The sequence below is a fragment of the Pristiophorus japonicus genome, chromosome 21, assembly GCF_044704955.1.
Source record: "Pristiophorus japonicus isolate sPriJap1 chromosome 21, sPriJap1.hap1, whole genome shotgun sequence".
NCBI classification, from domain to species: domain Eukaryota; kingdom Metazoa; phylum Chordata; class Chondrichthyes; family Pristiophoridae; genus Pristiophorus; species Pristiophorus japonicus.
The window spans coordinates 84,106,629-84,121,317 of NC_091997.1; the positions used below are offsets into that span (position 1 = coordinate 84,106,629).

Genomic DNA, 14,689 nt, shown 5'->3' on the forward strand with positions numbered 1-14,689 from the left:
CACCCTCAGTCAATTCACCCTCAGTCAATTCACCATCAGTCAATTCAGCCTCAGTCAAGTCACCCTCAGTCAAGTCACCCTCAGTCAATTCAGCCTCAGTCAATTCAGCCTCAGTAAATTCAGCCTCATTCAATTCACCCTCAGAAAAGTCTCACTCACTAATTCAGTCTCAGTCAATTCACACTCAGTCAATTCATTCTCAGTCAGTTCACCCTCAGTCAATTCACCCTCAGTCAATTCACCCTCAGTCAATTCACCCTCAGTCATTTTCACACTCAGTCAATTCACTCACATTTAATTCACCCTCAGTCAATTCACCCTCAGTCAATTCAGCCTGAGCCAATTCAGCCTCAGTCAATTCACCCTCAGTCAATTTACCCTCAGTCAATTCACTCTCCGTCAATTCACTCTCTGTCAATTCACTCTCACTCAATTCAACCTCAGTCAATTCACCCTCAGTCAATTCACCCTCAGTCAATTCACCATCAGTCAAGTCTCACTCACTGATTCAGTCTCAGTCTATTCACCCTCAGTCTATTCACCCGCAGTCAATTCACTCTCACTCAAAGTTAATTCACTCTCAGTCAATTCACCCTCAGACAATTCAGCCTCAATCAATTCTCCGTCAGTCAATTCGCACTCAGTCAATTCACCCTCAGTCAATTCATCATCAGTCAATTCAACCTCAGTCAATTCACCCTCAGTCAATTCACCCTCAGTCAATTCACCCTCAGTCAATTCACCCTCAGTCAATTCACCCTAAGTCAATTCACCCGAAGTCAATTCACCCTCAGTAAATTCACTCACAGTTAATTCACTCTCAGTCAATTCACACTCAATCAATTCACTCGCAGTCAATTCACTCGCAGTTTATTCACCCTCAGTCAATTCACCCTCAGTCAATTCACCCTCAGTCAATTCACCCTCAGACAAGTCTCACTCACTAATTCAGCCTCAATCAATTCACTCTCAGTCAATTTACCCTCAGACAAGTATCACTCAATCAATTCATCCTCAGACAAGTCACCCTCAGTCAATTCACCCGCAGTCAAATCACCCTCAGTCATTTTCACACTCATCAATTCACTCGCAGTCAATTCACCCTCAGTCACTTCACCCTCAGTCACTTCACCCTCAGTCATTTTCACGCTCAGTCAATTCACTCACAGTTAATTCACTCTGCGTCAATTCACTCTCCGTCAATTCACCCTCAGTCAATTCACCCTCAGTCAATTCACTCTCGGTCAATTCACTCTCGGTCAATTCACCCTCAGTCAATTCATCCTCAGTCAATTCACGCTCAGTCAATTCACGCTCAGTCAATTCACCATCAGTCAATTCAGTCTCAGTCAATTCACGCTCAGTCAATTCACGCTCAGTCAATTCACCCTCAGTCAATTCACCCTCAGTCAATTCACCCTCAGTCAATTCATCCTCAGTCAATTCACGCTCAGTCAATTCACGCTCAGTCAATTCACCCTCAGTCAATTCACCCTCAGTCAATTCATCCTCAGTCAATTCACCATCAGTCAATTCACCCTCAGTCAATTCACCCTCAGTAAATTCAGCCTCAGTCAATTCAGCCTCAGTCAATTCAGCCTCATTCAATTCACCCTCAGAAAAGTCTCACTCACTAATTCAGTCTCAGTCAATTCACACTCAGTCAATTTACCCTCAGACAAGTATCACTCAATCAATTCATCCTCAGACAAGTCACCCTCAGTCAATTCACCATCAGTCAATTCACCATCTGTCAATTCACCATCTGTCAATTCACCCTCAGTCAATTCACCCTCAGTCAATTCATCCTCAGTCAATTCACCATCAGTCAATTCACCCTCAGTCAATTCACCCTCAGTCAATTCAGCCTCAGTAAATTCAGCCTCAGTCAATTCAGCCTCAGTCAATTCAGCCTCATTCAATTCAGCTTCAGAAAAGTCTCACTCACTAATTCAGTCTCAGTCAATTCACCCTCAGTCAATTCACCCTCAGTCAATTCACCCTCAGTCAATTCACCCTCAGTCATTTTCACACTCAGTCAATTCACTCACATTTAATTCACCCTCAGTCAATTCACCCTCAGTCAATTCAGCCTCAGTCAATTCAGCCTCAGTCAATTCACCCTCAGTCAATTCACCCTCAGTCAATTCACTCTCCGCCAATTCACTCTCCGTCAATTCAACCTCAGTCAATTCACCCTCAGTCAATTCACCCTCAGTCAATTCACCATCAGTCAAGTCTCACTCACTAATTCAGTCTCAGTCTATTCACCCTCAGTCTATTCACCCTCAGTCAATTCACTCTCACACAAAGTTAATTCACTCTCAGTCATTTCACCCTCAGTCAATTCAGCCTCAATCAATTCTCCGTCAGTCAATTCGCACTCAGTCAATTCACCCTCAGTCAATTCACCATCAGTCAATTCACCATCAGTCAATTCAACTTCAGTCAATTCACCCTCAGTCAATTCACCATCAGTCAAGTCTCACTCACTAATTCAGTCTCAGTCAATTCATCCTCAGTCAATTCACCCTCAGTCAATTCACCCTCAGTCAATTCACCCTAAGTCAATTCACCCTCAGTCATTTTTACACTCAGTAAATTCACTCACAGTTAATTCACTCTCAGTCAATTCACACTCAATCAATTCACTCGCAGTCAATTCACTCGCAGTTTATTCACCCTCAGTCAATTCACCCTCAGACAAGTCTCACTCACTAATTCAGCCTCAGTCAATTCACCCTCAGTCAATTTACCCTCAGACAAGTATCACTCACTCAATTCACCCTCAGACAAGTCACCCTCAGTCAATTCACCCGCAGTCAATTCACCCTCAGTCAAATCACCCTCAGACATTTTCACACTCATCAATTCACTCGCAGTCAATTCACTCGCAGTCAATTCACCCTCAGTCAATTCACTCGCAGTCAATTCACCCTCAGTCAATTCACTCTCAGTGAATTCACTCTCAGTCAATTCACCATCATTCAATTCACCCTCAATCAATTCACTCTCAATCAATTCACCATCAGTCAATTCACCATCAGTCAATTCACTCTCAGTCAATTCACCCTCAGTCAACTCACCCTCAGTCAACTCACTCTCAGTCAATTCACCCTCAGACAAGTCTCACTCACTAATTCAGCCTCAGTCAATTCACTCTCAGTCAATTCACCATCAGTCAATTCACCCTCATTCAATTCAGCCTCAGTCAATTCACCCTCAGTCAATTCACCCTCAGTCAATTCACCCTCAGTCAATTCACCCTCAGTCAATTCACCCTCAGTCAAGTCTCACTCACTAATTCAGCCTCAGTCAATTCACCCTCAGTCAATTCACTCTCAATCAATTCACTCTCAGTCAATTCACCATCAGTCAATTCACCCTCAGTCAATTCACTCTCACTCAATTCACCCTCAGTCATGTTACTCTCAGTCAATTAGAAACATAAACATAGAAAATAGGTGCAGGAGTAGGCCATTCAGCCCTTCTAGCCTGCACAGCCATTCAATGAGTTCATGGCTGAACATGCAACTTCAGTACCCCATTCCTGCTTTCTCACCAAACCCCTTGATTCCCCGAGTAGTAAGGACTTCATCTAACTCCTTTTTGAATATATTTCGTGAATTGGCCTCAACTACTTTCTGTGGTAGAGAATTCCACAGGTTCACCACTCTCTGGGTGAAGAAATTCCTCATCATCTCGGTCCTCAATGGCTTCCCCCTTATCCTTAGACTGTGTCCCCTGGTTTTGGACTTCCCCAACATTGGGAACATTCTTCCTGCATCTAACCTGTCTAACCCCGTCAGAATTTTAAAACGTTTCTATGAGGTCTCCTCTCATTCTTCTGAAGTCCAGTGAATACAAGCCCAGTTGATCCAGTCTTTCTTGATAGGTCAGTCCCACCATCCCGGGAATCAGTCTGGTGAACCTTCGCTGCACTCCCTCAATAGCAAGAATGTCCTTCCTCAGGTTAGGAGACCAAAACTGTACACAATACTCCAGGTGTGGCCTCACCAAGGCCCTGTACAATTGTAGCAACACCTCCCTGCCCCTGTACTCAAATCCCCTCGCTATGAAGGCCAACATGCCATTTGCTTTCTTAACTGCCTGCTGTACCTGCATGCCAACCTTCAATGACTGATGTACCATGACACCCAGGTCTCTTTGCACCTCCCCTTTTCCTAATCTATCACTATTCAGATAATAGTCTGTCTCTCTGTTTTTACCACCAAAGTGAATAACCTCACATTTATCCACATTATACTTCATCTGCCATGCATTTGCCCACTCACCTAACCTATCCAAGTCGCTCTGCAGCCTCATAGCATCCTCCTCGCAGCTCACACTGCCACCCAACTTAGTATCATCCGCAAATTTGGAGATACTACATTTAATCCCCTCTTCTAAATCATTAATATACAGTGTAAACAGCTGGAACCCCAGCACAGAACCTTGCGGTACCCCACTAGTCACTGCCTGCCATTCTGAAAAGTACCCATTTACTCCTACTCTTTGCTTCCTGTCTGACAACCAGTTCTCAATCCATGTCAGCACACTACCCCCAATCCCATGTGCTTTAACTTTGCACATTAATCTCTTGTGTGGGACCTTGTCGAAAGCCTTCTGAAAGTCCAAATATACCACATCAACTGGTTCTCCCTTGTCCACTCTACTGGAAACATCCTCAAAAAATTCCAGAAGATTTGTCAAGCATGATTTCCCTTTCACAAATCCATGCTGACTTGGACCTATCATATTACCTCTTTCCAAATGCACTGCTATGACATCCTTAATAATTGATTCCATCATTTTACCCACTACCGATGTCAGGCTGACCGGTCTATAATTCCCTGTTTTCTCTCTCCCTCCTTTTTTAAAAAGTGGGGTTACATTGGCTACCCTCCACTCCATAGGAACTGATCCAGAGTCAATGGAATGTTGGAAAATGACTGTCAATGCATCCACTATTTCCAAGGCCACCTCCTTAAGTACTCTGGGATGCAGTCCATCAGGCCCTGGGGATTTATCGGCCTTCAATCCCATCAATTTCCCCAACACAATTTCCCGACCAGTAAGGATTTCCCTCAGTTCCTCCTCCTTACTAGACCCTCCGACCCCTTTTATATCCGGAAGGTTGTTTGTGTCCTCCTCAGTGAATACCGAACCAAAGTACTTGTTCAATTGGTCCGCCATTTCTTTGTTCCCCGTTATGACTTCCCCTGATTCTGACTGCAGGGGACCTACGTTTGTCTTTACTAACCTTTTTTTCTTTACATATCTATAGAAACTTTTGCAATCCGTCTTAATGTTCCCTGCAAGCTTCTTCTCGTACTCCATTTTCCCTGTCCTAATCAAACCCTTTGTCCTCCTCTGCTGAGTTCTAAATTTCTCCCAGTCCCCAGGTTCGCTGCTATTTCTGGCCAATTTGTATGCCACTTCCTTGGCTTTAATGCTATCCCTGATTTCCCTTGATAGTCACGGTTGAGCCACCTTCCCTTTTTTATTTTTACGCCAGGCAGGAATGTACAATTGTTGTAGTTCATCCATGCGGTCTCTAAATGTCTGCCATTGCCCATCCACAGTCAACCCCTTCAGTATCATTCGCCAATCTATCCTAGCCAATTCACGCCTCATACCTTCAAAGTTACCCTTCTTTAAGTTCTGGACCATGATCTCTGAATTAACTGTTTCATTCTCCATCCTAATGCAGAATTCCACCATATTATGGTCACTCTTCCCCAACGGGCCTCGCACAACGAGATTGCTAATTAATCCTCTCTCATTACACAACACCCAGTCTAACATGGCCTCCCCCCTAGTTGGTTCCTCGACATATTGGTCTAAAAAACCATCCCTTATGCACTCCAGGAAATCCTCCTCCACTGTATTGCTTCCAGTTTGGTTAACCCAATCTATGTGCATATTAAAGTCACCCATTATAACTGCTGCACCTTTATTGCACGCACCCCTAATTTCATGTTTGATGCTCTCCCCAACATCACTACTACTGTTTGGAGGTCTGTACACAACTCCCACTAACGTTTTTTTGGTATTCTGCAGCTCCACCCATATAGATTCCACATCATCCAAGCTAATGTCCTTCCGAACTATTGCCTTAATTTGCTCTCCGTCAATACACCCTCAGTCAATTCACTCTCAGTCAATTCAGTCTCAGTCAATTCAGTCTCAGTCAATTCAGTCTCAGTCAATTCAGTCTCAGTCAATTCACCCTCCGTCAATTCACGCTCAGTCAATTCAGTCTCAGTCAATTCACCCTCAGTCAATTCATCCTCAGTCAATTCATCCTCAGTCAATTCATCCTCAGTCAATTCACGCTCAGTCAATTCACGCTCAGTCAATTCACCCTTGGTCAATTCACCCTCGGTCAATTCACGCTCGGTCAATTCACCCTCAGTCAATTCACCATCAGTCAATTCACCCTCAGTCAATTCACCCTCAGTCAATTCACCCTCAGTCAATTCACCCTCAGTCAATTCACGCTCAGTCAATTCACCCTCAGTCAATTCACCCTCAGTCAATTCAGTCTCAGTCAATTCACCCTCAGTCAATTCATCCTCAGTCAATTCATCCTCAGTCAATTCATCCTCAGTCAATTCACGCTCAGTCAATTCACGCTCAGTCAATTCACCCTTGGTCAATTCACGCTCGGTCAATTCACCCTCAGTCAATTCACCATCAGTCAATTCAGCCTCAGTCAATTCACCCTCAGTCAATTCACCCTCAGTCAATTCACCCTCAGTCAATTCACCCTCAGTCAATTCACGCTCAGTCAATTCACCCTCAGTCAATTCACCATTAGTCAATTCACCCTCAGTCAATTCACTCTCAGTCAATTCACTCTCAGTCAATTCACTCTCCGTCAATTCACCCTCCGTCAATTCACGCACGGTCAATTCGCTCTTAGTCAATTCACTCTCAGTCAATTCACCCTCAGTCACTTCACCCTCAGTCAATTCACTCTCTGTCAATTCACTCTCCGTCAATTCACCCTCCGTCAATTCACCCTCCGTCAATTCACCCTCCGTCAATTCACTCTCGGTCCATTCAACCTCGGTCAATTCACCCTCAGTCAATTCACCCTTAGTCAATTCACCCTCAGTCAATTCACCCTCAGTCAATTGACACTCAGTCAATTCACCCTCACTCAATTCACTCTCACTCAATTCAACCTCAGTCAATTCACTCTCAGTCAATTCACCCTCAGTCAATTCACCCTCAGTCAATTCAGTCTCAGTCAATTCAGTCTCAGTCAATTCACCCTCTGTCAATTCATCCTCAGTCAATTCACCCTCAGTCAATTCACCCTCAGTCAATTCACCATCAGTCAATTCACCCTCAGTCAATTCACTCTCAGTCAATTCACCCTCAGTCAATTCACCCTCAGTCAATTCACCCTCAGTCAATTCAGCCTCAGTCAATTCACTCTCAGTCAATTCACCCTCAGTCAATTCACCCTCAGTCAATTCACCCTCAGTCAATTCACCCTCTGTCAATTCATCCTCAGTCACTTCACCCTCAGTCAATTCACCCTCAGTCAATTCACCCTCAGTCACTTCACCCTCAGTCAATTCACTCTCCGTCAATTCACTCTCCGTCAATTCACCCTCCGTCAATTCACTCTCGGTCCATTCAAACTCGGTCAATTCACCCTCAGTCAATTCACCCTCAGTCAATTGACGCTCAGTCAATTCACCCTCACTCAATTCACTCTCCGTCAATTCACTCTCCGTCAATTCACTCTCCGTCAATTCACTCTCGGTCCATTCAACCTCGGTCAATTCACCCTCAGTCAATTCACCCTCAGTCAATTGACGCTCAGTCAATTTACCCTCAGTCAATTCACCCTCAGTCAATTCACCCTCAGTCAATTCACCATCAGTCAATTCACCATCAGTCAATTCACGCTCAGTCAATTCAGTCTCAGTCAATTCACCCTCAGTCAATACACCCTCAGTCAATTCACCCTCAGTCAATTCACCCTCAGTCAATTCACCATCAGTCAATTCACCCTCAGTCAATTCACTCTCAGTCAATTCACCCTCAGTCAATTCACCCTCAGACTTTTCACTCTCATCAATTCACACTCAGTCAATTCACTCTCAGTCAATTCACCCTCGGTCAATTCACCCTCGGTCAATTCACCCTCCGTCAATTTAATCCTATTAAACAAGGTAAGTTTATTTTAGATCCTTTAAAATAAGTAGTTTTATTTTTCAAAACATTAAATATTTGTTTTAAATAATTAATTCCATTGTGATCAATTTTAAATATTTGATTTTTTTTTATTTATTTTCAATGTTTGTATGTTTTTGGGGCTGTTCCCATTATACTGATGTGGTTCAATATATCCGGAGCTCACATAAATATGAATGTGATCCCCCTACTCTGATAGGTTGGCCGGCCCACGTGATCTCAGTGATGCATACGAAGCCTATATGTTCCTGGGATAGGTGTGCATCTACGCTGGCCTTCGCGTACTGCAAGTCACCGAACCTTCGGGACAACCAGGTACGCCCCCAAGAACCCCCCACTGACCGCAAATCCTGGGCCAGTGATTCCCTCCACCACCGGCACACCGGCGCACCGTGGCTGCAGTGTGTGCCATTACATGTTGCACTGTCGCAACTCGCCAAGGCTTCTTCGACGTTCCATTTTTGAAAATGGGTGTTACCGCGAGCGATATCAAATGGGCGGTAGCGTTAAGTGTTTTTGACCTTCTGCCATAAAGTGTGGCTGTCCTTAGCAACAGCATGGCAACTCGATTCCTGCGATTCAGGAGGTCAAGGGTCATCATGACATGCGCAGAGGAGGAGACAAAAAGAGAGAGAGCTCAGAGGCACTGAAAGCATGTGTGGCTGTGGTGTGTGCTTGTCTGGTTGTTGTGGGAGGAACGACGGAGATTCTCCAGCAGCAAAAAGCCCACTAAGCACCAAGAACATAGTTGGCACCGAGTTTTTGTCCAACAAGTAAGATAGAACGTGGAAGGGATAGAGGAGTCCCTGGAGCTGGGAGCCAGGAACACTGGTGGCAGAGGGCTCCCAGTGGTCCCAGAGCGCGGCACTGCATCCCAGGTTACGCACCCCCATTGCCAACGACACATGAGAGCCAGAGCAACATCTTGCTTCTGGCTTGGAGCACGTTCCCACCTCGGGACCGCCCTCTCCCGTATCCGTCCAATCAGTGATTCGGCCATCACCCCACCCCCCCACCACCCCCAATGAAGCATCGCCGGAGGCTTCCTCGGCCAGGCGACTTGGAGTTAGGAGGGGAAGGGGAAGGGGTAGAGGTGGGGAGGAGAAGCGGGTGGGAGTGGGGAGGGGGGACGCTGGGAGGGAAAGGGTTGTTTTGTGATGATTTCAGACTAATGTTCAGTTTAAATGTTTTTTATGTAACAAAACCTTGTAGCGCATTGGCTCAGATAGCTGCACCATTACACGCTGGTGATTCCTTAACATCAAAGGGTATAATTACACATAGCTTCAATCAATTTAAACTTTAACTGTACCAAGGTGATGCCCACCATTGATGTATGACCTGCACACCCAGCAGTGTGTCAGCCTTGTAAATACCACCAACGTTCTTTCAGGCAAAGCGATCATTGATGAGCTCCTGACGGAAGGCTCTTGTAGCTATCATGCCACCATGTGCCCTTTCATGTGGTCTACGAGGGGTGGGGGCGGGGGCATGGCTTCAGCGCCAGCCTGATTGGCTGGGCTGATCAGTGTCCGCCTCCTCGTCCTCCTCTTCCTCTCTCTGGTGAGGTGGACTGTCAGACTCAACAGGCAATTCTTGTCCACCTCCTGATAGCCAAGTTGTGCAGCATGGAGCACACCGCCATGAATTGAGCTACCTGCTCAGGGTGGTATTGGAGCTCGCCTCCTGAGTGGTCCAGGCATTTGAAGCGCTGCTTCAGCAATCCAATGGTTTTCTCCATGATATTGCAAGTTGCTCTGTGGCTCTCGTTGTATCGCCTCTCGGCCTCGGTGTGGGTGTCATGCAGAGGAGTCATCAGCCAGGTGGAGGCCATATCCTTTGTCACCAAACATCCAGCATTGACCTTGTGGCTCACTGTTAAACAAGTCAGGTACGGTGCTCTCACGCAGGATGTGAGCATCATGGATGCTGCCTGGAAATTGAGCATTCACTGCCAGTATAATTTGCTGGTGGTCAACAACCAGTTGGACATTCAGGGAGTAGAATCCCTTGCGGTTCCTGAAAACCTCCGCATCCTGAAAAGGTGCCTGCATCGCGATGTGTGTACAGTCTATTGCTCCCTGCACCGTGGGGAAGTTTGCAATTCTGGAGAATCCTAGAGCCCTCTCACTCTGTGTCACCCTGGTCATAGGGAAGCTATGATCAAGTCCCTCCTGTGTGCATACAGGGCTTCAGTGACCTGTCTAATGCAGCAATGTGTGGCATGCTGAGAAAGTCCGTAAATGTCTCCAGCTGTGGCCTGAAAAGAACAAGGTGCATAGAACAACAGTGCCGCAGTGACTTAGACCTTGACGGACAGTGCAGTAATGATGGTGCTGGCAGGCTGCAGGTCTCCCCTTATGAGCTGGCATACCTCAGTGATAACCTCTTTGTGGAAGCGCAGTCTCCGAAGGCAGGTGGTGTCGGGCAAGTCGAGGTGAGACTGCTTCTCCTTGTACTTATGGGGGGTGTAAAGTCTGGTCCTCCTCATCAGTCTGGCACAACTTACATTGGGCACATAATGCTGTGCAGCATTCCTTCGGCGATCTCGAGTCTGCAGCATGTAATTGGTCATCAAGAGAGGGTGAGAAAGGACAGGCCCCATTGCAGTAGCTCGCTGTTTTCCACCGATTGGTCACAAACAAGGAAAGTCCCGACGAACACACCTCTTCAATTCCAATCGGTCACAGTGTGGTCAAGATGTTTTTACAGATGTTCACATCAACTCCAACAACCTGCAGAGTACATCCGAACTCCCCCGAGGTTGAAGCACAGCAGCCTTTTAAAGGACACGACATGTGATGTAGAACATGGCGTCCATAACGCTGTGATTCACTCCGGTTAGTTCCACTTTTTGTGGGCGTTTTTTTTGAGCGAGCGATATTCTGGGCGATATGTGTGCGAGGTGGTGAAATTGACGCTGGCCGATCTCCATGGCCGCTAGTTTGGGTAAATATGCTCTTTACGACAAAAAACACTGGGCGGGTGTTAATGTTGAATCTCGGCATTAAATCCGTGCGGAAAGTAACGTTGGATGATATTATGGACGTTGAATTCGCCCATTCTGCTGATTCCACCCCAAAAAGTGGGCGGGCAGTAATATTTTTTCCCGCCGTTAAGCACATGGGGAAAGTAACGCTCGGCAATAAGTTTCCGAAAAATGCCCGCCAGTTTCTATTTTTTGGCAAATTGGGCGATATATGGGCGTTATACGTCATTTCAGCGGTAAAATGGGCGTTACGTGGGCGTTAAGCATGCAAAAAATGTGGAGGTGCTAGCCCACACTCCCCTGGTTTTAGTTTCCGCTATCAGTGGAAATATCCTCTCTGCATCCACCTTGTCAAGACCCCTCATTATCTTATGTTACAATAAGAACTCCAATATGTAAAGGCCCAACCCACTCAACCTATCTTCATAAGTCAAACCCTCATCTCCGGAATCAACCTCGTGTACCTCCTCTGAACAGCCGCCAATGCAAGTATATCCTTCCTTAAATATGGCGACCAAAACTGTAACTAGGTGCGGCCTCACCAATACCCTGTACAGTTGTAGCAGGACTTCTTTGCTTTTATACTCCGAGATGGTTTGGCCTCCAGCAGCATGTGTGAGGCATCCCAGAAACTGGCTCATGGGTTAGTGCCAATTCAAGGGAATCAAGGGTTATGGGGAGTGGGCAGGGAAGTGGAGTTGAGGCCAAGTTCAGATCAGCCATGATCTTATTGAATGGCTGAGCAGGCTCAAGGGGCCAAATGGCCGACTCCTGCTCCTATTTCTTATGTTCTTATGTTCCAGTCAGCTTTCATGCACTTAGGTCTGAACCATGATTCAGTGGATAGCTCCCTCACCTTGGAGTCAGAAGGCTGCATGTTCAAAAGACTTGAGCACAAAATCTAGACTGACACCCCCAGTGCAGTGCTGAGGGAGTGCTGCACTGTCGGAGGTGCCATCTTTCAGGGAGACGCCTGCCCTCTCGGGTGGAAATAAATAATGCCATAGCACTATTTAGAAGAAAAGATGGGTGGCTTTCTCCAGTGTCCTGGCCGATATTTATTTCTCAACCAACATCACTGAAACAGAAGCAAAATACCGCAGATGCTGGAAATCTGAAATAAAAGTAGAAAATGCTGGAAATACTCAGCAGGCCAGGCAACATCTGTGGAGAGAGAATGTTTCAGCTCGATGACCTTTTGTCAGAACTGCTACTAAAACAGATTATCCAGTCATTATCACATTGCTGTTTGTGGGAGCTTGCTGTGCGCAAATTGGCTGCTGTGTTTCTTACATTCCAACAGTGACGGCACTTCAAAAGTGCTTCATTGGCTGTAAAGCACTTTGGGACAGTCTGAGGTCATGAAAGGCGCTATAGAAATGCAAGTCTTTCTATTATCAGTGACGGCATCACAGGTCTCCTCAGAAGGTTGAAGACGCGCTGTGAAAGAATGCTGCCAAGGGCAATCCTGGTACAGACACAGAGCTCCCTGTGTCACTTACAACTGGAGTTAGCGGGTAATTGCAATTCTAAGAAGCTCGTGTAGCGACCTTGTGGCTGGCACCAGACCTAAACCTTCGCTTAGGAACAGCACAGGGATACAGTGCTTTAAGTCATGTGGTACAGGGGAAAACACACTGCTTACACAGACTACGTTCACAACCAAGCACTGATAGCCAATAAAACATTCACTTTTATAGGTGGCAGGCAGTTGTGCTATTAATCTTCTCATCAGAAAGGCATCCAAACGAATATTTTAGCAATTCGGCTTTTTAAAAATTCGTTCTAGGGATGTGGGCGACACTCACAAGGCCAGCATATGATATGATATGTAGAGATAGAAAGAAAGAAAGAAAGAAAGAAAGACTTGCATTTATATAGCGCCTTTCACAACCGCCGGACGTCCAAAAGTGCTTTACAGCCAATGAAGTACTTTTGGAGTGTAGTCACTGTTGTAATGTGGAAAACGCAGCAGCAAATTTGCGTACAGCAAGCTCCCACAAAGAGCAATGTGATAATGGCCAGATAATCTGTTTCCTTATGCCAATTAAGGGATAAATATTGGCCAGGACACCGGGGATAACTCCCCTGCTCTTCTTCAAAATAGCACTAGGGATCTTTTACGTCCACCTGAGACAGCAGGTTTAATATCGCATTCGAAAGACAGCACCTCTGACAGTGCAGCACTCCCTCAGCACTGCACTGGAGTGTCAGACTAGATTTATGTGCTCAAGCTCCTGGAGTGGGACTTGAACCCACAACCTTCTGACTCAGAGACAAGAGTGCTGCCCAGTGAGCCACGGCTGACACTAAATGGGTGAATGGGGAAAGACATTGTAGCTAATAGCTCATCTTGCAAGCAATTGGTATTCCAAATGAATTTATATCAGACAACGGACCTCTATTCAGCTCTAGGAAATTCCAAGAGTTTGAACAAAAATACAAGGTCACTCATATTACTATCTCACCAAGGTATCCCCAATCAAATGGAAGGCAGAGAACAGGGTTAACATTGGAAAGGCACTCCATAAAAAAACACATGGCACAAATCTCCGCACTGCGTTGTTGAAATATGAACCAAGCAGAACCTGTGCGGGAATCCTCAGCAGGAACAAGCGGCTCACAGCGACTCCTTCCTCCTTTAACCCACTCCGTGTGACTCAAATGCTTCACCAGGCTGTGGAGACCAAGTCACTGAATATATTTAAGAGGGAGATAGATAGATTTCGAGACAAAAAAGGCATCAAGGGGTGTGGGGGAAAAGCGGGAATAAGGTGTCGAGTTAGAGAATCAGCCTTGATCATATTGAATGGCGGTGCAGACTCGAAGGGCCGAATGGCCTACTACTGCTCCTATTTTCTATGTTTCTATGTTTATAAATTGGTGAAAACTAAGTTCCGCCCAAGTACTGCCCAAAGGACCGCTGAGATCCTGACGGTACTCTGGGCGGACGTTTAATGGAAAAATCTGGGAAAGACCGTCCGGCAGCAAAAATGGGATTTACACATCGATTCTGAGTGGCGGGCGGTAGTTCCCATTCTTGGCGGCAAAGTACCGCCAAGGATTGAGTCGGGCCCCGGGAGGGGGGAGCTGATCAAATAAAAATATTTCAAAACATTTAAAAAAACACTAGAAATCCTTCAGCGGACCCCATTCACCTGAATCCCTGCAAAAGAAATAAAGAAAAGAACTGCACTTACCTTTTTTTGCAGGTCTTCATACTTACCGTTGAGGTTAGATCTGCCTCCACGCGGCGGGCTTGTCCCCTGCTGGAGCGGAGGACTAGCAGTGCAGCGGGCGGGAGGACTCTTTCACGTGTTGCACACCAGCGGACGGTCCCCAGTGGTCTTCTCTCCCCACCGGCGGAAGGCCTCCACCTATTATTTAAATGGAGAAAGATTGCAAAGTGCTGCAGTACAGTGGGACCTGGGGGTACTTGTGCATGAAACACAAAAGGTTAGTATGCAGGTACAGCAAGTGATC

The 14,689-nt window shown here is 46.1% G+C and overlaps 1 protein-coding gene across 1 annotated transcript; it reads right to left on the reverse strand.

The window, feature by feature from the left end:
* Positions 1–534: 534 nt before the first annotated feature.
* On the reverse strand, positions 535–14,426 carry LOC139233565 (uncharacterized protein in mobD 3'region-like). Its single transcript, XM_070863968.1, has 4 exons — positions 14,407–14,426; positions 8,078–8,183; positions 7,578–7,823; positions 535–759 (listed from the first exon to the last, which is right to left on the reverse strand). The coding sequence occupies exons 1-4, from the start codon at positions 14,424–14,426 to the stop codon at positions 535–537; spliced, it is 597 nt and encodes a 198-aa protein (XP_070720069.1).
* Between the last annotated feature and the right edge of the window lie 263 nt (positions 14,427–14,689).

Excerpts from the sequence above, each read along its gene's own strand:
- LOC139233565 (XM_070863968.1), bottom strand. The coding sequence starts at position 14,426 with ATGAAGACCTGCAAAAAAAG. Across the intron at positions 8,184-14,406 it reads ATGAAGACCTGCAAAAAAAG|GATTAAATTGACGGAGGGTG; the intron begins GTAAGTGCAGTT and ends CTTGTTTAATAG. Across the intron at positions 760-7,577 it reads GTGAATTGACTGAGGGTGAA|GGTGAATTGACTGAGGGTGA; the intron begins GTGACTGAGGGT and ends GAATTGACTTAG.